The sequence below is a fragment of the Camelus dromedarius genome, chromosome 10 (genome assembly GCF_036321535.1).
Source record: "Camelus dromedarius isolate mCamDro1 chromosome 10, mCamDro1.pat, whole genome shotgun sequence".
In the NCBI taxonomy this organism is placed as follows: domain Eukaryota; kingdom Metazoa; phylum Chordata; class Mammalia; order Artiodactyla; family Camelidae; genus Camelus; species Camelus dromedarius.
Window position 1 is genome coordinate 60,475,235 of NC_087445.1, and position 18,318 is coordinate 60,493,552.

At 52.9% G+C, this 18,318-nt stretch overlaps 1 protein-coding gene across 7 annotated transcripts in view; it reads left to right on the top strand.

The window, feature by feature from the left end:
• The window catches only part of RGS3 (regulator of G protein signaling 3), a 135,110-nt gene extending 124,612 nt beyond the window's left edge, over positions 1 to 10,498 (top strand). For 6 of the 7 annotated variants that reach the window (XM_031450240.2, XM_064490435.1, XM_064490434.1 and 3 more), the window contains 5 exons: positions 3,920 to 3,984; positions 7,499 to 7,600; positions 7,980 to 8,041; positions 8,671 to 8,837; positions 9,533 to 10,498. In XM_031450240.2, coding sequence (XP_031306100.2) covers positions 3,920 to 3,984; positions 7,499 to 7,600; positions 7,980 to 8,041; positions 8,671 to 8,837; positions 9,533 to 9,718 — 582 coding nt within the window. In that variant the 3' untranslated portion in view covers positions 9,719 to 10,498. Of the gene's footprint in view, positions 1 to 3,919; positions 3,985 to 7,294; positions 7,407 to 7,498; positions 7,601 to 7,979; positions 8,042 to 8,670; positions 8,838 to 9,532 lie in introns of those variants that run through there. The other variant, XM_031450248.2, reaches the window with a different exon arrangement.
• The last annotated feature ends 7,820 nt before the right edge of the window (positions 10,499 to 18,318 follow it).

Below are 18,318 nucleotides of genomic sequence, written 5' to 3' on the forward strand. Positions count from 1 at the left end.
GCCAGACCCCCGCCTTGCCAGCTTATCCCTGGAGGTCCCACAGGGAAGAGCCACAGGCCTAGGTCCACCCTTTTCCTGGGAGCCAGAGAAGCTCCAAGGGTATCTGTGTCTGGGCCCAGGATACTGCCATTGAATTCCACCCCAGCCCAAGATCACAGGTCCTCCTTTAACAGTGAAGAGACAGAGGCTGTAGCCCCTCCCTGGCCATGCTTCCTTCTCCCCTCCTGCGGGGAATGGCGTGGGCAGAGGCCGTTGGGCTGAGGATGCCAGCCCTTCCGCACTAAGCTTCCCACCGAGGCCAGAGGTCAGACAGGAGGGCCCCTAAGTTCCTTTCTAGCTCCAGGATGTGATAACACCTTCCAGCCTCCTATTTAAAAAAAAATTTAAAGAAGAATTATTTCCGACATCTAAACAAGTAGGTATAGAGTGTTTAGCCCCAGTGTTTCCACAAGGTTCCATGGGGTCTAGTGGATGGTCTGGGTCAGAGAGAGCAGCCAGGCATGGCCCGGTGGCCCCAGAAATCAGGTCAGGATGGGTGGGGGAAACCAGGGAGGCCCTGCTCACAGGAGAGCCCTCAATCGTGGGTGGGCTCTGGAGCCAGACCTGGAATTCTCTGCCATGGGCCAGCTTGGAGGGCCCAGGCAAGTTACTGAACTGCTCTGGGCCTCAGTTTCCCCGGCTGTAAACTGGGGGAAGTGACAGCAAATAGCTCTTAGAACCATTGAGAAGATAAAATTAGGTGAAGTATGATACAGCACCTCAGCACAATGCCTGGCACGTAGTAAGTAACAACCAGCCTGGCTGACAGGTATTGGGCACCTCCAGGACAGGCACTGTGCGGAGTGCTTCACGTGTGTTGATTAATCCTCCTAACAGCCCTGTGCGGTAGGTCAGCCGATTGTCCTCATTTTACAAGGAAAGTAACCGAGGCACAGAGAGGGCCTGTAATTTGGCTGAGGTCAGTTAGCTAGTAGGTGACTGAGCTAGGATTTAAATCCAGGCAGTTGAGAAACTCTTAACTGTGACTATTATTATGGTTATAATTATAATACAAATTATAATTATAATTCCAAGAGGTGGTGAGCTCCTAGTCCCTAGAGGTGGTGGGGTAGGGGCTGGGCGGGCCCCAGGGATTTCTGTCTGGAGTGAAGGGAGGGCTGGGTGGCCTGGGTTCGCCTCCATTCACCTTTCAGGTGGGAGGGCCCCGTAGCGGAGCACGGCAGTGGGGAGCAGGTGGGAAGCAGAGCCCCTTTACGTACTGGCCCTGGGCAGCCCTCACTGTAGTTCCTAGAGAGAGGAGACGTGGGAGCCAGTCTGGGGCTGGAAACCAGAACCCTGACTTTCTGTCTCAATTTCTTCTCTTTCCTTGCTGTCTGGGTGTCGCTGGCCACTTTGGGGGCCGACTTCCAGGGCCAGAGCTCCCCGGCCCCTCTGTCAGGCTGATTGGTGTGGGCCAGTCCCTGGAGAAGATCACCCCCTCCCCAGCAGTGGGAGGAAGAGCCCATTTCCCAGCAGTGCAGAGACTAGGGGTGGCGGGCCAGGCGGGAGTGGTCCCCAGGCCCATTGTGTGGGGCCGATAAAGTGCGGAAGCTGAGGTTAGAATGGGAGGAAGCCCAGTGCTTGCGGCCCTTTCCCACGGGTGGGGGCTTTAGGCACTGCCCAGCCAGGCCAGCGCGACTGCGGCCTGTGTGTGTCACAGGGTGACAGCGACAGTGTTCCCTGGGCAGTGAACGCTGGCGGCCCCTGGTCACTGAGGACGCCCTGTGTGCCAAATTGGGCCTGGGGGGCCCAGACTTTCTCCTGGTGAATCTCCAAACAGCGGGTGGGTGGCGGTCACCACGCCTCTGCTGGAGCTAAAGAAGCCAAAGTTGAGAGGCTCAGAAACGTCTCCAAAGCTGGTGGAGGCAGGATCTCTACCCAGGCCTGACTGCAGACTGGAGATCCGGGATCCCACACCACAGATGGGCGTGTGCCTGTGTGTGCACGTACACACACGTGTTTACAACCTTGGTGGGGCAGCGTTCTCAGGAAGGAGGCGGCATTTCCCCCGAGTCTTTCATTGGAAACATTCAAAATGTGCCCTGTGCTTGTATTTGAGTAGCAGCATCCTCTGGTGGAGAAACACAGGCCTTGAATTCAGACAACCTAGATTCCAGCTGCCACCTAAATGCTGGGTACCCTTGGGCAGGTGACTTGACTTCTCTGAGCCTCTGTTTACTTTATGGACTTACTCTGAAGATTAATGAGATAGTAGCTGGATGACTCCCATTCCAAGGTCTGGCCTATAGGAAGAGCTCCATGAGTGAAGCTATAATTCATCCATCCATCCATCCATCTGTCCATCCGTGGGTGGGTGCAAAACTGAGGCTAGTAGCTCCCCCTGCTGGCTCTATCTGGATTAAGGCCACTTTTCTTTCCAGAATTGAGAACAGTATTTTAAGGTTTATCCCACCATTTTTATTTTACAAATGAGGAAACTGAGGCTCAGGGTGGTAGCTCCTGAGGGTCAGAGCTGAGATTCACACCTTACGAGCTTCCGTCTTGTCTTGGGACGTAGTGTCCAAGCCCAGCCTACCCTTAGCTCTAGCTCCTCCAGCATCTCAGAGCATTTCCTGTGCTCCCGCTCCAGAATGGCACTGTGGGGGCCCTGGTTTCCCCTGGAGGAGGGTGGATGCGCACAGACAGGGCAAGGTAAACAGAGGGTGGCCCCAGTAGAGATGGTGGGAGTCTGGAGTGGTCTGGAGGAAAGGAGTGGCAGACTGGGGGGACGTAGAGACTGGGCAGGAGAGGAGGGGGCATTCCAGGAAGGGGGCACAGCACAGGCAAAGGCAGGGAGATGGGGGTGCAGGGTGGAGTCTGTAGGCTGCAGTGGAGCCCTAAGGAATAAAGCTGTAGGCCTTGGATCAAGCAGCGAGGCGTTCAAGACACATCTTTCCCAACCTGCTTCCCCTCTTTCCTGATTCATTCACTCAAGGATTTCTTGAGCTCCTAATGTGTACCAGGCCTAGTGAAGGTGACCTAGACAGAGGTCAAGGCAGACAGAGGCCTTGCTCTTGGGAACTCAAAGTCCAGTAGAGGAGACAGATGGAACAAGCATGTTGGGTGTAGTGGGTGCCTCAAAGTGGGCAAAGAGGGGACAACTTTGGTCCAGGGGGTCAGGAAGGGCTTCCCAGGTGAGGAGGCATTTAAGCAGCTTACCCGAGGTCTAGGTCTTTCCCGGGGCTGGGTCCTAGGAGGTAAGACAAGTGGGAGGGTCACAAAAGCATCCATGGAAGAAATAGCACGTGCAAAGGCCTGAGGTGATGGGGTCAGGGCCGTGAAGCTATTCCTTTTGGTTGGAGGGCAGTTCGAAGAGGTTGCTGGAGCAGAGGTCAGGCTGGAGAGATAACTGAAGGAGTTGCAACTGATGTTGAAATGGAGCTTGCTGCCCAGATCCTACGATGGTAGACCCTGTACATCGTGTTACGGAATTTGGACATTATCCCAAGCACACAAGGGAGCCACGGAAAGCTTTAAGGCAAAAGAGGTGCTCTCAGGCCTGTGTAATAATTCACTTAACACACTGCTGACCAATATCAGGTCTTTTTAAAACCTCAGAGTCCTGAATTGGTTAGTCATTATGATCTCAATTTTGAAATTAAGCAATAGAGGCTCAAAGAAGGGCAGCGATTGGCTAAGTCACACAGCAGGACCTTGGCTGAAGCCCTGCTCTCTGGCCTGCCCTACTGCCATTACTGCTGCGTCCGTGGCTTCCCCCGCCAGCCGCAGGGCAGGCTGATCTCAGTAGTGGGGTCTCCCTCCATCCCCTGTTCTTTAAGGGGTAAGAACATGGGGGTGGGCAGGGCAGGTTTGCAGGAGCTGTTGGATCCCTGAGCCTCTTGGATACCCAGACTGCAACGTGTCTGTCTTTTCTCTGCAGATGAGCGGGCCTGACACAGTTGGGGACGATGACGAAGCCTCTCGGAAGAGAAAGAGCAAAAACTTGTACGTTGGAAAGATCCATGGTCCTCACGCTAATGATTGGGGGGCTCCCTGCACCCCTCTTCTTCCTCCACCCTTTGGCTTATTTTCCTTCCAGGAGTAGAGGTGGGGAGAAGGGGCTGCCCCTAGTCCTGCCCCAGACAGATGCCCATGAACAATGGGATCTGGGAACTTAGCGGTGGCCCCAGGGTGAGGTCACCAGGATCCTGAGCACCCAGCACTGCCCTTAGTGTCCATGCAGAGTGAGGCAAGGTGCTGATTTAGTATCTGGAAGCGACAGGGAGCCAAGTAGAAGCAGCCAACCAGCCAGGTTGCCCTGGCCCTGACCAGCCTCTAAGCCAAGCAGTGGCCGAGTGACCACAACAACTGTTTTTCTCCCTCTGAGAAAGGGTTGAACAGACAGATCACGGAGTTCCCCTTTCTCCTCTTGAGCTCTGGAATGTTAACAGTCTTCAGCATTGCCAGGAGGGGGCGCTGCGAGCTCAGACCTTTCTGGCTCCACTCGGGGCCATTTACACTTTCAGTTTGGAGGTTGGTTAGGGGTGCCCATTAACAGGGTGTGAGGGGCTTCTCCTCAGGTCTCCCTGTACCTGGGTCCTGGAGACTGCGGGCAGAGACAGGGAGGAGGCAGTGGGGCACATGGTGGCCGCAGAGGGAAACCCCCTCCCTTTCAGGTCCTGCAGTGCCCAACTGGGCCTGGGGGAGTACAGGAGCTCTTCCCAGATGCCTCCTGGAACCTTCTTCCCTGACCTCGACCTTGGCTGGGGTCCACTCGGCTAGAAACTCCTTCTCCCCAGCTTCCCCTGCCCTCTCCAGTTTCCTGCAGCAGCAGCTGTGGCTTCTCTCACCCTGCAGCCAAGAACACACTTTCTAGGGAAGGTGAAACACGCAAACAAGAACAATGCTTTGCACCAACCATCCGGTCCAGGCAGCACCAGAGCTGCTATGAGTGGCGCTCCCAAGGATGGAGCAGTGAGGACAGCGGAGGACGGGCATCCAGGGTGCTGGAGCTGCCCTGGGCCACCAATTCTAGCCTTCTTTCAAAGTGGGTGCTGCCTTTTGAATGCTCGAAGCTCACATTCTTAAAAGCTTAGTCGAGGACTCTTAGAATCTGGGATAGTAATAAAAATTATCTTTATTGTGTTAGGCAGGCGTCTATATGCATGGCTATATTATCTAATTTAACCTTTACCGTAATTATTATTTTACGTTTCTTTTTTTCTTACTTACCCTACTTTATAAATGAATAAACTGAGGCAGAAAGATGTTAAGTTACTTGTCCATACTTTACAGCATGTAAGTGGTAGAGTTGAGAGCTGAAACCTGGCATGCTAGCTCTAAAATATATATATATACACACATACACATATAAATAGACATACATACATACAGTTTTTTTTCAGAGCCTGTTACTTTTAAGTTCGGTGCAAAGCGCTCTGAAGGAGGTACACAACACCCCTGCTAAACAGCCTTTGAGCCCCTAGTGACAGGAATCCATTTCCCAGAGGCCATTCATTCCATCTTTTCATGGCTCTGATTGGAGGAACTAGCTTCCTCTTGTGGGTCCCTGTTCTGCTCTCTGGGGACACATGGGGCCCCTCTGACTTCTGTCATTTTTTCTGGGGTTGCCTATATGGCAGTCAGGGACTTCCAAGGACTCCCGCAGCTGTGTGACTGCCCAGCTGTGCATCTGGGAGGAGAAGGTTGGCTAGGCAGGAGTTTCAGCCTCCTCCAGCCGCAGAGAAACACAGTGGTCTCTGAGCCAGCAAGGGACCCAGGTGGATGGAGGCAGCCTGCAGGTTGGACCTCAGGCCAGCCCCTCCCCCTCGCCTGGGCCTCTGTGTCCTCACCTGGCCAGGGAGCGGGAGCAGGAGCAGGAGCAGTGGCTCCGAGACAGAGCACTGTGCGCAGGAAGCCCTGCTTGCTCATTCCTAGCCACCCCAGGGCTCTCTGAGGATCTCCGTCCTCACTCAGATGGCTGCCAGTCCCTGGACTCCTTGGCTTTATCTTGTTGGCTTGGAATCTCTTAGATCAAGGTCCCCATCCCTAAGCAGCTGCCTCAGACCCTCAGGACACCCGTGGAAAAGCCTGAGTGCTTTTGCCCCAGGCACTGTGCTGAAGCTTTATGTGCATATTCTCCTTGCCTGGAAACAGTCCCAGCAGATGGTAGATACTATTATCATCCCTGTTTAACAGATGAGAAAACTTCAGAGAGGTTAGGCAGGCAGTTGGTGACTGCTGGAGCTGGGATTTGAATCCGTGACTGTCTTACTGCAGACTCTCATCTCATAACCTCCACCCATACCACCTTCCTTAATTACACAGGGTGTCCTGTAGGTCTTAAGTGCCCTTTGAAGCTTGAATAACTTCAGAAGTGTGCTGCAAACTTATAAAATACATTTGAAAGTTGAATTATTTAAATTTCTTTCACACTTATTTAGCTTTGTGGTTTTGGTAACATTTTTAATTTTACACATTTAATTTTTGGTTCAGTCAGCATCTTTCATCTTTAAATCAGATAAGAGATCAAAATTAAAACAAAAAATTTATTATTCAAAAATCATAAGACTAAGTGTGCGTGAAAAAAATTAATTCATTTCAAATGATGTTTTTGAAAGTTTATAGGACTCATACTTTTGAAATTATTCAAGCTTAAAACTACTGAGACTTTGTCAGACATCCTGCCTATTCATGGATGGATGTATCCAAAGCCAATGACTGAGGCTGAGTGGTCTGCTGGCAGGAACTGTTCTCTGGGAGTTGCTCAGCGTAGGGGTCTAGGGACAAGGGGAGGGGGACACAAACATGAGCCTGAGACACTTAACCCCCTTCTTGCCGGCAGCTTGCCCAGCGCTGAAATCTGCCTGGGGGTGTGGCAAGGCTAAAAATGGTTTTTGGCTAAAAATAGCCAGTCCTGCCACCCTGGTGGGCAGAGCCTCCCCTCCCTCCCTCCTTCCCTCCCAGCAATTTGCTGACTTGTTTTCTCCTCCTTCCCAGGGCGCTGCCATGGTAACAGGGAGGCCAGTCACAAATAATGGGTCTGGCTTCCTGCCTGGGCGGGCCCCAGAGGCCGCCCCTTACAGACACATGCCCCTTTCACGGGCTCCCTCTCAGGGTTGGCCAGGAGAGAGATATATTTTTTCCCTGCTCCCGTTCTGGTCCCTCCCATTTCCTGGCTCCTCCTGTCTGAGTCCCAGCCCGGCCTGTGCTTCAGAGTCCAGTCATCCGGCTGGGATCGCAGCGAGCGCTAGGCTGCAGCCTGCACCGTTGCTGCCCGCTGCCCAGGACGCGGGGTGGGGGACAGGAGCCCGGGGGTGCTCCCAGCAGGCCATCCCAGGCTCCAAGGTGGGGGGCCCTACAGAGATGCTCCGAGGCATGTACCTCACGCGCAACGGGAACCTCCAGAGGCGGCACACCATGAAGGAGTAGGTGCCCCTCGCCCCAGCCCTCCCCACCCTGAATGTGCAGCGGCGAGTGTGCCAGACTGACCGACCCCCTTCTCTGCTTCTGCCCCCAGAGCCAAGGACATGAAGAACAAGCTAGGTATCTTCAGGCGGCGGAACGAATCCCCTGGGGCCCAGCCAGCGGGCAAGGCAGACAAAGTGATGAAGTCATTCAAGTAGGTCCTCTCTGGCACCCTTGGGCCCCCTCAGGCACTCACTGGTTCCCGGGGGAGCAGGGCTGGCGGTGGGGTTCAGAGAGAATGCTGTTGGCTTGATCCAGCTCTGGGGCAATGGGGGCTCTTGTGGAGGGGGCCTGGTTCCTGGATCAGCAACCCTCATGGGGAGCCTCGGCCGTGGGAAGGATGGTTAGGGAGGGGCAGAGGTGGGGGTAGAAGTGATGCCGGCCCTGAGAAAGAGGGTGGGCTTCCTCCTGGGCTCAGCTGCTTCCTGGGCCAAGGGCAGCTTACAGAGGTCACCCAGCACCAGGGGCAGCTTCTGGCCGCACTTCCCCAAGCCTCCTGGTGCCCTCACTGTGCCGCTTGCCTCGCCCCTCAGGCCCACCTCAGAGGAGGCACTCAAGTGGGGCGAGTCCTTGGAGAAGCTGCTGCTCCACAAATGTAAGTGGGGGCCGGCAGGCCTGTCCCCTCCCTGGGTTCTCTCTCCCCTCTCCGGGTTCTCTCTCCCCTCTCCTTCCCTCTCCTCCCAGGCCTGGTCCTGGAGAGGCCGCCTTTCCCTCTTTCCTGGGCTCACTTAGGTGTCCCTACTTTTGGGAAAGGCCGAGGCCCTTGGTCTGGCCTTGGAGCTGGCTTCTGCCAGACCTTCCCTGTCCAAGGGAGCTGGTGCTGCCTGCCAGAGGCCGCTGGGACCTGTGTGCTCAGACCCATATTCCCAGAATAACAATAAACACTTCTATGTACTGAGGGCTTACACTGGACCAAATGTGCCTGCCTTCTCATGGGCAGGAACCCATCTGATCCTCACAAGGTTCCAGGAGACGAGGCTGATTATCCCCATTTGACAGATGAGGAAACTGAGGCACAGATGAGGAGAGACCTGGCCAAGGCCCACAAAGAGGCAATGGCAGGGATGAGACAATACCCCAGGGTTCTTGGCTCTCAGAAACTGGTCAGCTTGCTAAGCCCCCATCATCTACATCTGAAAGGCCCCAGGAGGGTAAGCTGGGGGGCCTGAGGGTAGGAGACGCTGGTTTGGCCTCTCACCCGAGGGTCTGGACTTCTCCTCACAGATGGGTTAGCGGTATTCCAGGCTTTTCTTCGCACCGAGTTTAGTGAAGAGAACCTGGAATTCTGGCTGGCATGCGAGGACTTCAAGAAGGTCAAGTCACAGTCCAAGATGGCATCCAAGGCCAAGAAGATCTTCGCTGAGTACATTGCGATCCAGGCCTGCAAGGAGGTAAGGCCTTGGGCTGGGTCCCTGGGCCTCCGTACCTGTGCTCAGTGGTCTCTCAGTGATTGGGGTACCTGGAAGTTTCAAGGAGGAGCTCAGGAAGGGGAGAGGCCAGAGTGACTCTTAGGGACCATGTGTTCAGAGCAAAAAGGAAGCAGGGTTGGGACCCAGGAAGAACAGAATCCTGGTTGGTAAAAATGGTCACTGAGTGCTGCTGGATGCTAGGCATATGCCCTCCATGACAACATGTAAAATAGGTTTTAATATTATCTTAATTTTAAAAATGAGGAGACAGTCTCAGAGCATAGCGTCTATTGAGTGCTTCCTGTGGGTTAGACATACCTATTTCATAAGGATGATCTTGCTTAATTTTCACAACTCTCTGAGGAGCGTGCTATTATTCTAGCCTATGGATAAGACAGCTGAGGCTCAGAGCACTCAAGTGATTTGCTTAAGGTCACACACCTAGATGTGGCACTGCTGGGATTTGAACTCGGGCCGCCTGACCCTAGAGGTTTTCAGGCCCTACAGTAAGTGACTAGGCCAGGGCTTGATTCCGCTAAGCTGTGGGCCTCTGAACCCCAGCGGTAGAGCAGAGGGGCTTGGAGGTGAGAAGCTGGATAGGTCCTGTCCCGGCCCCCGGGCCCCCAGGGGCAGCTTCTGGCAGGCAGCCCTGACCATGTCACCCTCTGGCTGCACAGGTCAACCTGGACTCGTACACCCGGGAGCACACCAAGGACAACATGCAGAGTGTCACGCGGGGCTGCTTTGATCTGGCGCAGAAGCGCATCTTTGGGCTCATGGAGAAGGACTCGTACCCACGCTTCCTCCGCTCTGACCTCTACCTGGACCTCATTAACCAGAAGAAGATGAGTCCCCCGCTTTAGGGGCCTTGGGGTGAGAGCTCAGCATTCACACCAGGCGGGCTGGGCCCCTCCCCACCTGCCTCCCTACCCCTGCGACAGAGGGGGCAAGCAAGTCCCCGGAGGCTGCGTCCGGACAGACAGACGGACATTTGGATGAGAGGCCTGGACCAAGAGAGGCCCAGGCCACTGGAGGAGTAGAGGGACTGGCCCCACTGGGTCCCCACTGCCCTGGTACGAGGGGGCTTGCGGGCCCTGGCAGGTCAGGGGCCCTGGCAGAGCCAGATCCGGGGCTGCTGCTCCCTGCTGCAGAGACCTCGCAATGACCAAGTTCCTTAAAGAACCGGCTGATGGGGCGGGGGTCCCAGGTCTGGGCCCTGGGGCTCTCCAGTGGGGCTGCCGGGGCTCGCGGCTCAGATCCCCGCCTTGAGTTTTATTTATTTAAACAGTAGTTGGATGCTTGGCGCATCGTCCTGTAATAGGAAACCTTTGCCTCATCAGTTTTCCTAATTTACAAGTGCAATATTTTAACCAACGCCTTGTGAAAAGCCACCTTGCAGAGAAGGTGGACACTATTTTGCAGTTTCAGGGGATTCGCTGGTCCCGAGCCTCAGTGGCAGGCAGCTGGTCCTGCTGGACTGATGAGGCCCGGCGGGGTGCGGTCTACAGCCTGACCTCGTGCCCAAATCCAGCACCCCTGAGTTCGGGGTCCCTTGGGGGCTCCAGGAAAGCATGGCATCCTCAGACCACACAGCGGCCGAGTTCTGGAGCAAATAAAAGGCCTGTGTTATTTTTTGTTCTTGACCATTTCTGTGTGTTCCTGGTTTTGAGGCTTCCCAGGGTGTCTGGGGCTGGGCCAGTTGGTAGGTGGGCTGTCAGTCCAGCTTCTGCCATCACCTGCCTCCGTCCCGGCGCTGCATACTCGATACGCTGGTGCTGCTCTCTGACCATCTCTTCCTCCATGCCAGGCGCTCTGCCCAGCTCATTCCACTCACCATCTCATCTTCTCCGCAAGCCTCATCATTTCACAGATGAGGTGAGTGAGGCCAGGCAGGTAAGGTGACTTGTCCAAGGTCACACAGCCAGCAAATGGCAGAGACAGGGTTCAGTTAAAGCCCACCCGGCTGCAAAGCCCACACCTTGGATCACCATCCTCTACCAGCTGCTGGATGGCGTCCTCGCTTGGCTGCTAACTGGCTATGTGACCTTCAGCAAGTTCCTTCACTTCTCTGTCCTGTCACACCCTGAGGGTCTAGTGGAACTTTCAGGAGGCACGGGGATGATTGGCAGAGGTAGATGGGGCCAGAATCTCAGGCAGGGTGGCAGTTGCAGACGGACAGACTCATGGAGGCCCTTAGGACAGAAAGAAGAGCTGAGGAGATGACGGGTTGGGGGTGGGTGGCTAGGGTTCCCAGAGAGTCCCTCTGTGGCCAACAGGAGATGCAAATTTAGGAAAGGCCTGATTTGAAGCCACAGTTAAGAGGAGGCTTTGGACCACTTGCTTAGAGGGGTAGAAGGGAGCCTGGCCAAGCTGGTGCAAAAGCTGTCCCTGATACCCACATGTACCACCTGCCAGGGTATAGGGGTAGGGACCAGGGTGTGGCCTGGGCTGGGGACTGGCTCAGCTGGGCTGACTTAGTTGAAACCAGACAGAACTGGTGTAGGAGGGGCTGGGCCCCATCTCCTCAGATCATGTTCCCTGCCTGGGGTCCTGGGTTCAGGTCTGCCCACTGGGGATTGGCGATGCACAGGATACGGCGCTGTGCAGCCATGCTCCTCCCTACCTCCCCTTGCCGGTCTCCCTGGGCAAAGCCTCCCCCAGTTTCCCCCCTGCACAGGGAGAGCATCAGAAACGGTGGTCTCTTGGGGCCAGGCATACGACAGGTGTTTAAAACATGTTATAGCCTTTTCCCCCTAGCACTGGAGGGTGAGCTAGGAGTGGGGCTGGGTCTTCTAGTCACCAGGGGTCTGGCACTGGACCTGGCCAGTGAGCCCTGTTTGGCTTTGTAGATGGTGAAGGGCTTTCTCACAACAGATCTGCCAGTGTCTCAGTGACTCTGGAAGAATTGAGGACAGAGATATGCTCCTTGTTCAGAGCAAGGGAACCTCTCAGGCTTCGTCCAAACCTGAGACTTGAGGACTCAACAGCTAAGAAAATCAAGGCACAGAGAGGACTGCAATGCCACTCCTGTTCCCCCCAAAATGATGTCAGCAGAGCTGACATCAGTGCCCAGGGCTTCCAAGTCCCAGCCTGGCCTGGCTTCTCTGTGGCATCATCTGCTTGGAGGAGACACTCAGCCCAGAGGAGACTCACCTTCCCCTTTCTTCAGATTCTAGGGATTCAGCCTTGGGCCAGGCCCTCCACCTTCCCATTCCCAAGTTACCATGGAAACCAAAGTCCAGGAGAACCAAGTCAGGCAGATGGAATTCCCATTTCGGAAGGCCCCACTGCCTGGTTTCCATTACTCATGCCCTGGACCGTTGGCCTCCCAGCCTCTTTGGCTTTGCCTAGCAGCTGGAGAGCCACCTGGAAAGGCGCCTAGATTTGCCTGCCCTACCGTGGCCTGGACTCCTGGGGGGGCCTTAGGCACAGCCCTCACTGCCTCAGGCCGCAGTCCCCTTACCTGTATGGTGTCAGGACTGTTTCCCACTTTTTCTCTCACATGGGAGGGAGGAGCAGTCCCCTTGGTTCCATCCGGCAATCCCTGCTGGTCATTGTGGGAACTGGGAGCTGTGAGGTCATCATGTCCAGCTCCCTCCCCATCTCACAGATGGGAAGACTGAGGTGGAGGGAGGGAAGCAACACTGCACAGAGGTACAAGGCCCAGGATTCAGCCCTGGTTCCACCACTTACTGCTAGCTGCAAATCTTTGGAAAAAAAAAAAGCTGCATAAACTCCCTTCGCCTCAGTTTTCTCATCTATAAACTGTGCATACTGGCATCTACCCCAGAGTTGCAATGACTCAGTGAGGTCATTGCGGCAAGTTTAGCCCAGTTTTAGCCCTGCTGCAGGGATGTGCTTCTTCAACACGAACTGCTGTCAGCCATATCATTGTCAGGGTCACGGGGAGGTGGCAAGGCTCTTTCTCTACCCTGATTAGTGTGGACAGGAAGCCTTTAGTCTCAGACCCCAGCTTCCTGTCCTTCCAGGAATGGTTTTGCTAAAGGACAAAGCCAGCCTGTTCCAGGGAGTAAGTCAGAAACATTCTGTCCCTGCACTGCTGCCCAGGCTTGGCCTGGCTGTGAGCAGTTGGGGTCAGCTGGCAAATAGGGTGTGAAGGGTGGAAAGGGCAGAGGGCACAGTAGTGCCACTTGGTTGGATGCCAGTGGGAGGGGATCAGGACTGGCCTGCCTGCGCTAACTTCAGCCAACTAGCTGTGGGCCAGTCAAGTTCCTTAGGCTCTTGTCTTCTTCACCTGGCTGGGCACAGTTAGGGCCTCTCAGGCTCTCCAGCCCGGAAAAGACCATCTGGTTATGACTGCTGCCTGGTGCCTGGGTCCCTTCTTGGGTTTCTGCTTGCACCCCTCCTGTGACAGGGAGCTCATTACCTTCTGAGACAGCTCAGGATGGCCTGGGAGCCTCTTGGGGGCACTAAAATTCTTCCCCGTTGAAGTTGGGACCCTGGGGTCAGGGTGGGGCAAGGGAGGCAAGTCAGCAGGAGCCCCCACAGGTCTTCTGCCCAGGCAGCCCCCACAGCCTCGCCCGATTCCACGGCTTCACTTCTCCCTGCTCCTCTCACCCTCACCAGACTCCCTTGAGCTCCCTACCCCTAACCTCCCTGCCTTACTCCCCCTGGACTCTGTCTAATGCCTCCTCCCATGATCCCTCCTGCTGACATCCCACCCTAGAAAGTCTCTGATTCACTTCTTCCTGCTGAGGCCTGGCCCTCGCCCCTGCTTCTCCCTCAGTGCTCTCAGGCCCTCAAGCAGAGAAGCCGCTCCCGTGCTGTTGTTTTGCTTACAATCAGCAACATCTGTGAAACATCTGGCTTTGCCTGTCCTCTCCCTGACCGGGCCAGGCAGGAGGGAAGGGGGTGCCCTGGGCCCCCTGCTGCTGGGGTGCCCCTCCCTTGGGTTGGAGGAGACAGTCGGGGAAGAGGAAGAGCTGTGGGTCTGATCTGAGCCTGCTCAGCGCGCATGGGAGTAGAGGCTTCACTGGGGCTGGGGGAGGGCAGTGACAGATTGCAGATAAAAAGTAACAGCTACACCACATACCAAGGGTGGTCCATGCTTCACCTACATCCGTCCTCACAACAGGGGAAGGTCCAAGTGTTGTTTTCACTTTACAAATGAGAAAGTTAAGGTTCAGAGCAAATGGACAAGTACTTGGTGGCTGAGCAGGAACTGGGACCCATCCCTAACTCCCAGGGAGCCTCACCTCCAGCCAGTCTGAGGATTTAGTGGCTTGGATTCGGGGCTTCTCCTTGGCTTGAGGGCAGAACTTTTCTAAGGAAGGCCAATAAGTAGCGTGAGCTTAAGTGTGTGGGGATATCTGGTCCCGAGCTGACTCAGTTCTCAGTAGAGCTGTGTGAGAAGTTGTTTACCCCTGTGCACTTCAGTCATCCCATCTATAAAATGGGAATAATAATCCCACCTCATGGGACTTCTGTGGACTCAGTGAGATAATATGTGTAAACCCTGAGCACAGTGTCGGCCACAGAGGGCTCCCCGCAACTGCCCCCCACTGTGGGGGCTGAGGGAGAGAGGCCTGGGGCTGCAACTGCGGAAGCCAAGAGGTGAGGTCAGGCCACGCCCCAGCCAGCTGTGCAGGAGGATGCAGCCCCCGCATCTATTCCACAGCCAGTTTCCAATTGGAGGGCTGGTGACTCAAGGCCAGGGACAGGGCACCTAGGGGATGGGGTTGGGCCCCAGGCCCCAGTGGATTCAGCAGGGTCCTACCTGCCGTTTCAGGGGCAACGGAATAGCATGTATCCTGTCAGGCAGCTGTCCTGCCCCCAGCTCTGTCCCAAACCCACGTGTGGCCTTGGATGAGGCTCCTCCCCTCTCCTGTTGTTTTCTTCTGGAAAAGAATTAGAAGCAAGCTTTTCCTCCTGTCTGAGGATATTCTGAAGGGGCAGATGGCACTTTGTGTGATGCGAGGGGCTGGGATTCAAGCCAAGTGTGTCTCTGAATATGGAGAGTGTGTGTTTGTGTGTTAGTGTGTGTACACATGAGTCGTCAGGATTCTAAAAACAGGGTTAACCACTTCCCCAGAGGACTGAGGACCGGAGGGGCAGACTTGGAAGGAGCTGTGTATTTACCACTGGCCTGAGTCTTCAGGGTTCACGTGCCCTCGGGAAACTGCCCTCCAGTCCTCTGTCAGGCTGGGCTGAGGAAAGGTCTGCTGGTTATTTATGCTCCTCCCCTGAGGTACAGTCCACCCCTACCCTGCCTCTGCGACACACACTGAGCACAGGCCAGAGTCCTGCCTCTCAGGGGGGTGAGCTCAGGTCATAACCCCCACCCCGGGGAAAACTATCACATATAAAGGGAATGAAGGAAAGCTAAGTTCTCTCTAGGAGCCATCCGACTCTGACACCTCAGGCTGTGTTCACTTCCCCTGCTGAACTGTTCTCACAAGGGGCATGCGCTCCATCCCTGGAGCCTGGACATTGCAAGGCAGTGGAGAGTGGCAGCTAGGAGGGTGACAGACCTGGTTTGTGTCCAGGCTTAGATGCCTATTCACTCCGTGACCTTGGGCAAGTCACTTAACCTCTCTGGTGTCCTCATTTATAAAGAGGGGATTATAATAGTTCCCACTAATAGGGTTGTTGAGAAGGATGATGGCCACCGCTGAGCTCTCTGCATACAGCCCTTCTGGTCTGTCTGGCTTCAGGTCCTTCTACCTCAGGGCCTTTGCACGTGTACTTCACTCTGCATAGAACACTCTTTCCCTCTTTTATTAGTTGTTACTGCTAATAACAAAAATAATAGCTAACATTTATTGAACACTTAATATTTTCCAGGCACTGTGCTAAGTGTTTAACTGACACTTTCTTATTTTATGCTCGCAAAACCCCCATGAGTTAAGAGCTAGTGTTATTACCCACTATAGTGCAGTGTCCTGAGGACATATTCCAGAGCCAGATTACTTGGGGGTAGCTCCCAGTTCTTCCAGTTAGTTGTGTGACCTGCGGCAAGTTGCTTCACTTTCTGGGCCTCAGCTTCCCCATCTGTCCATGGGGAAAGGAATAGTACTAGTACCATAGGGTAGCTATCATGAGAGTTAAAAGTGCTTAGAACAATGCCTGGCACATTGTAAAGGCTACATAAATTTTTTATTAAATAAAACCCTATTTCTCAGACAAGAAGACAGAGGCACAGAGAGTTTGTTTGTGCCTTGCTCAAAGTCACAGGGCAACAGGAGAGAGATGGGTTTTGAACGCAGGCTGGCTGGGTCCAGAGCCCAAGCTCTTAAGCACAAAGTTATATTCTTACCCCTCCTCCTCCAGAGCTTGGATTAGATGTCAATTCCTCAGAGAAGCCTTCCTTAATAGCCTTGTCTGGAAGAGGGCCCCGCTGTCTGCTCACAAAGTATCTTGTGCCTTTTTCTCATGGCACTTGTCATAGATGGTTATTACTTATACATATGTGATCATTTCTTTTCCTCTCAACTATCAAGCCCTTGAGGGTAAGGACCACATCTGTATTTCTCCTTTTGTTTCCCCAGCATTATTACTTTGTCTGACACATAGTAATTGCTTAATAAATACTTATTTAGTGGATAGAAGCCTCATAGTAGTCCTCAGCATGGTTAGTAGTTGCACAGGATAAGCTCATGGAGAAAGGTAGCCTGGAAAAGAAGCCATTGTGTAAGTAAAGACTGAGTTCTCTTGTGAGTGACAGAAAAGATAGAATAAGAACCTCTCTCAAATAAAGGAAATTAATATATAAGCAGCTCAGGGATGGTATGGCATCTCCATGATCATCAGAAACCCTAATTCCTTCTATTTTGTTTTCCTTTTGCCATCCTCAAATTTAAACTTTTACTCCATGTCCAAGATGGCTGCTTGAGCTCCAGTCATCACTTCTGCATTCCAATTGGTGGGAAGCATGAAGAGGTAAGAAAAAGAGGGCAAAAAGTGGATGTTAATTATTTCTTAAAGAAGGCTTCCAGAAACTGTCATATGACACTTTCCCTTATATTGCATTGGTCAGGACTTGGTCACATGGCCACACCTCATTATGAGAGAGGCTGAAAAATGTAGTCTGAATGCAGATAGCCCTGTGAGATAAAACCCAGAGGTTCTATTACTTTGGGGTAACAGAAGGGTACAGCAGTGTTGGAGAAAATTAGCTATCTTTGCCATGGTCACCAAAGACAGACAGCTACCCTCTTAGGGCAATGGAGAGGAGATATGACAAGTGGTCATGTATTAATCAGCTATTGTCATACCAGTGCTGCAAAACAACCCACCCCAAAGCTCGGCAGCTTAAAACATCATTTATTCTCCCTTGTGCTTCTACAAGTCAGATAGAATCAGCTGATCCAGGAGGAGCTGGGCTGGACTTGACTCTTCATTGTGTTCATCGTGGGCTGTGCTCAGATCTGCTCCATGTATCCCTCCACAGGGACGGAAGAGTCAGCATCTACTTGGGGAGCATCCTCACTGAAATAAAAGCTGCTTTTGTTTCTGTTTTTCAATTTTTAATTTTGAAATAATTATATATTCACAGGAAATTGTGCAAAGATAGTACAGAGAGGTCCCATGTGCCTTTCACCTAGTTTCTCCCAATAATTACATCTTACTTAATTATAGTACAACATCAAAACCAGAATCTGACATTGGTACTATGCGTGTGGATAGTTCTATGTCATTTTATCACATGTGTAGATTATGTAACCACTACCGCAGTCCAGATACAGAACTATTTCACCACAAAGATCTCCCTTGCTATCCCATTATAGTCACACTCACCCCCGACCTCCACCATCCCAAACTCCTGGCAACCACTAATCTGCTCTCCATCTCTATAATTTTGTCATTTTAAGAATGTTATAAAAATGGAATCACACAGTATGTGACCTTTTTAGATTGTCTTTTCCACTCATCATAATACCCTTGAGATCCACACAAGCTGTTGTGTATGTCAATAGTTCAACCCTGTTGATTACTGACTAGTGTTCTTTGTTATGGATACACAGTAGTTTGCTTAACCATTCACCTATTGAGGGACATTTTGGTTATTCCCAGTTTTGGGCTATTACGTATAAAGCTGCTATGAACAACTGTGTAGAGAGTTTTATGTGGACACAAGTTTTCACTTCTCTGGGATGAATGTCCAGGAGTACCATTGCTGGGTCATATGGTAAGAATAGATTTAATTTTTAAGAAGCTGCCAGACTATCTTCCAGAGTAGCTGACTATGAGAGACCCAGTTTCCCTGCATCCTTGCCAACATTTAGTGTTGCCCCTATGTTTTATTTCAGCTGTTCGAATAGGTATGTGATGATATCTCATCCAGGTCTTAATTTGAATTAACCTAATGGCTAGTGATACTGGACATCTCTCTATGTACTTATTGCCATCTGTATATCCTTTGGTGAAAATGTCTCTTCCTGCCTTTTGCCTGTTTTCTAATCAGAGTGTTTGCTTTTTTTACTGTTGAGTTTTGAGAGCACTT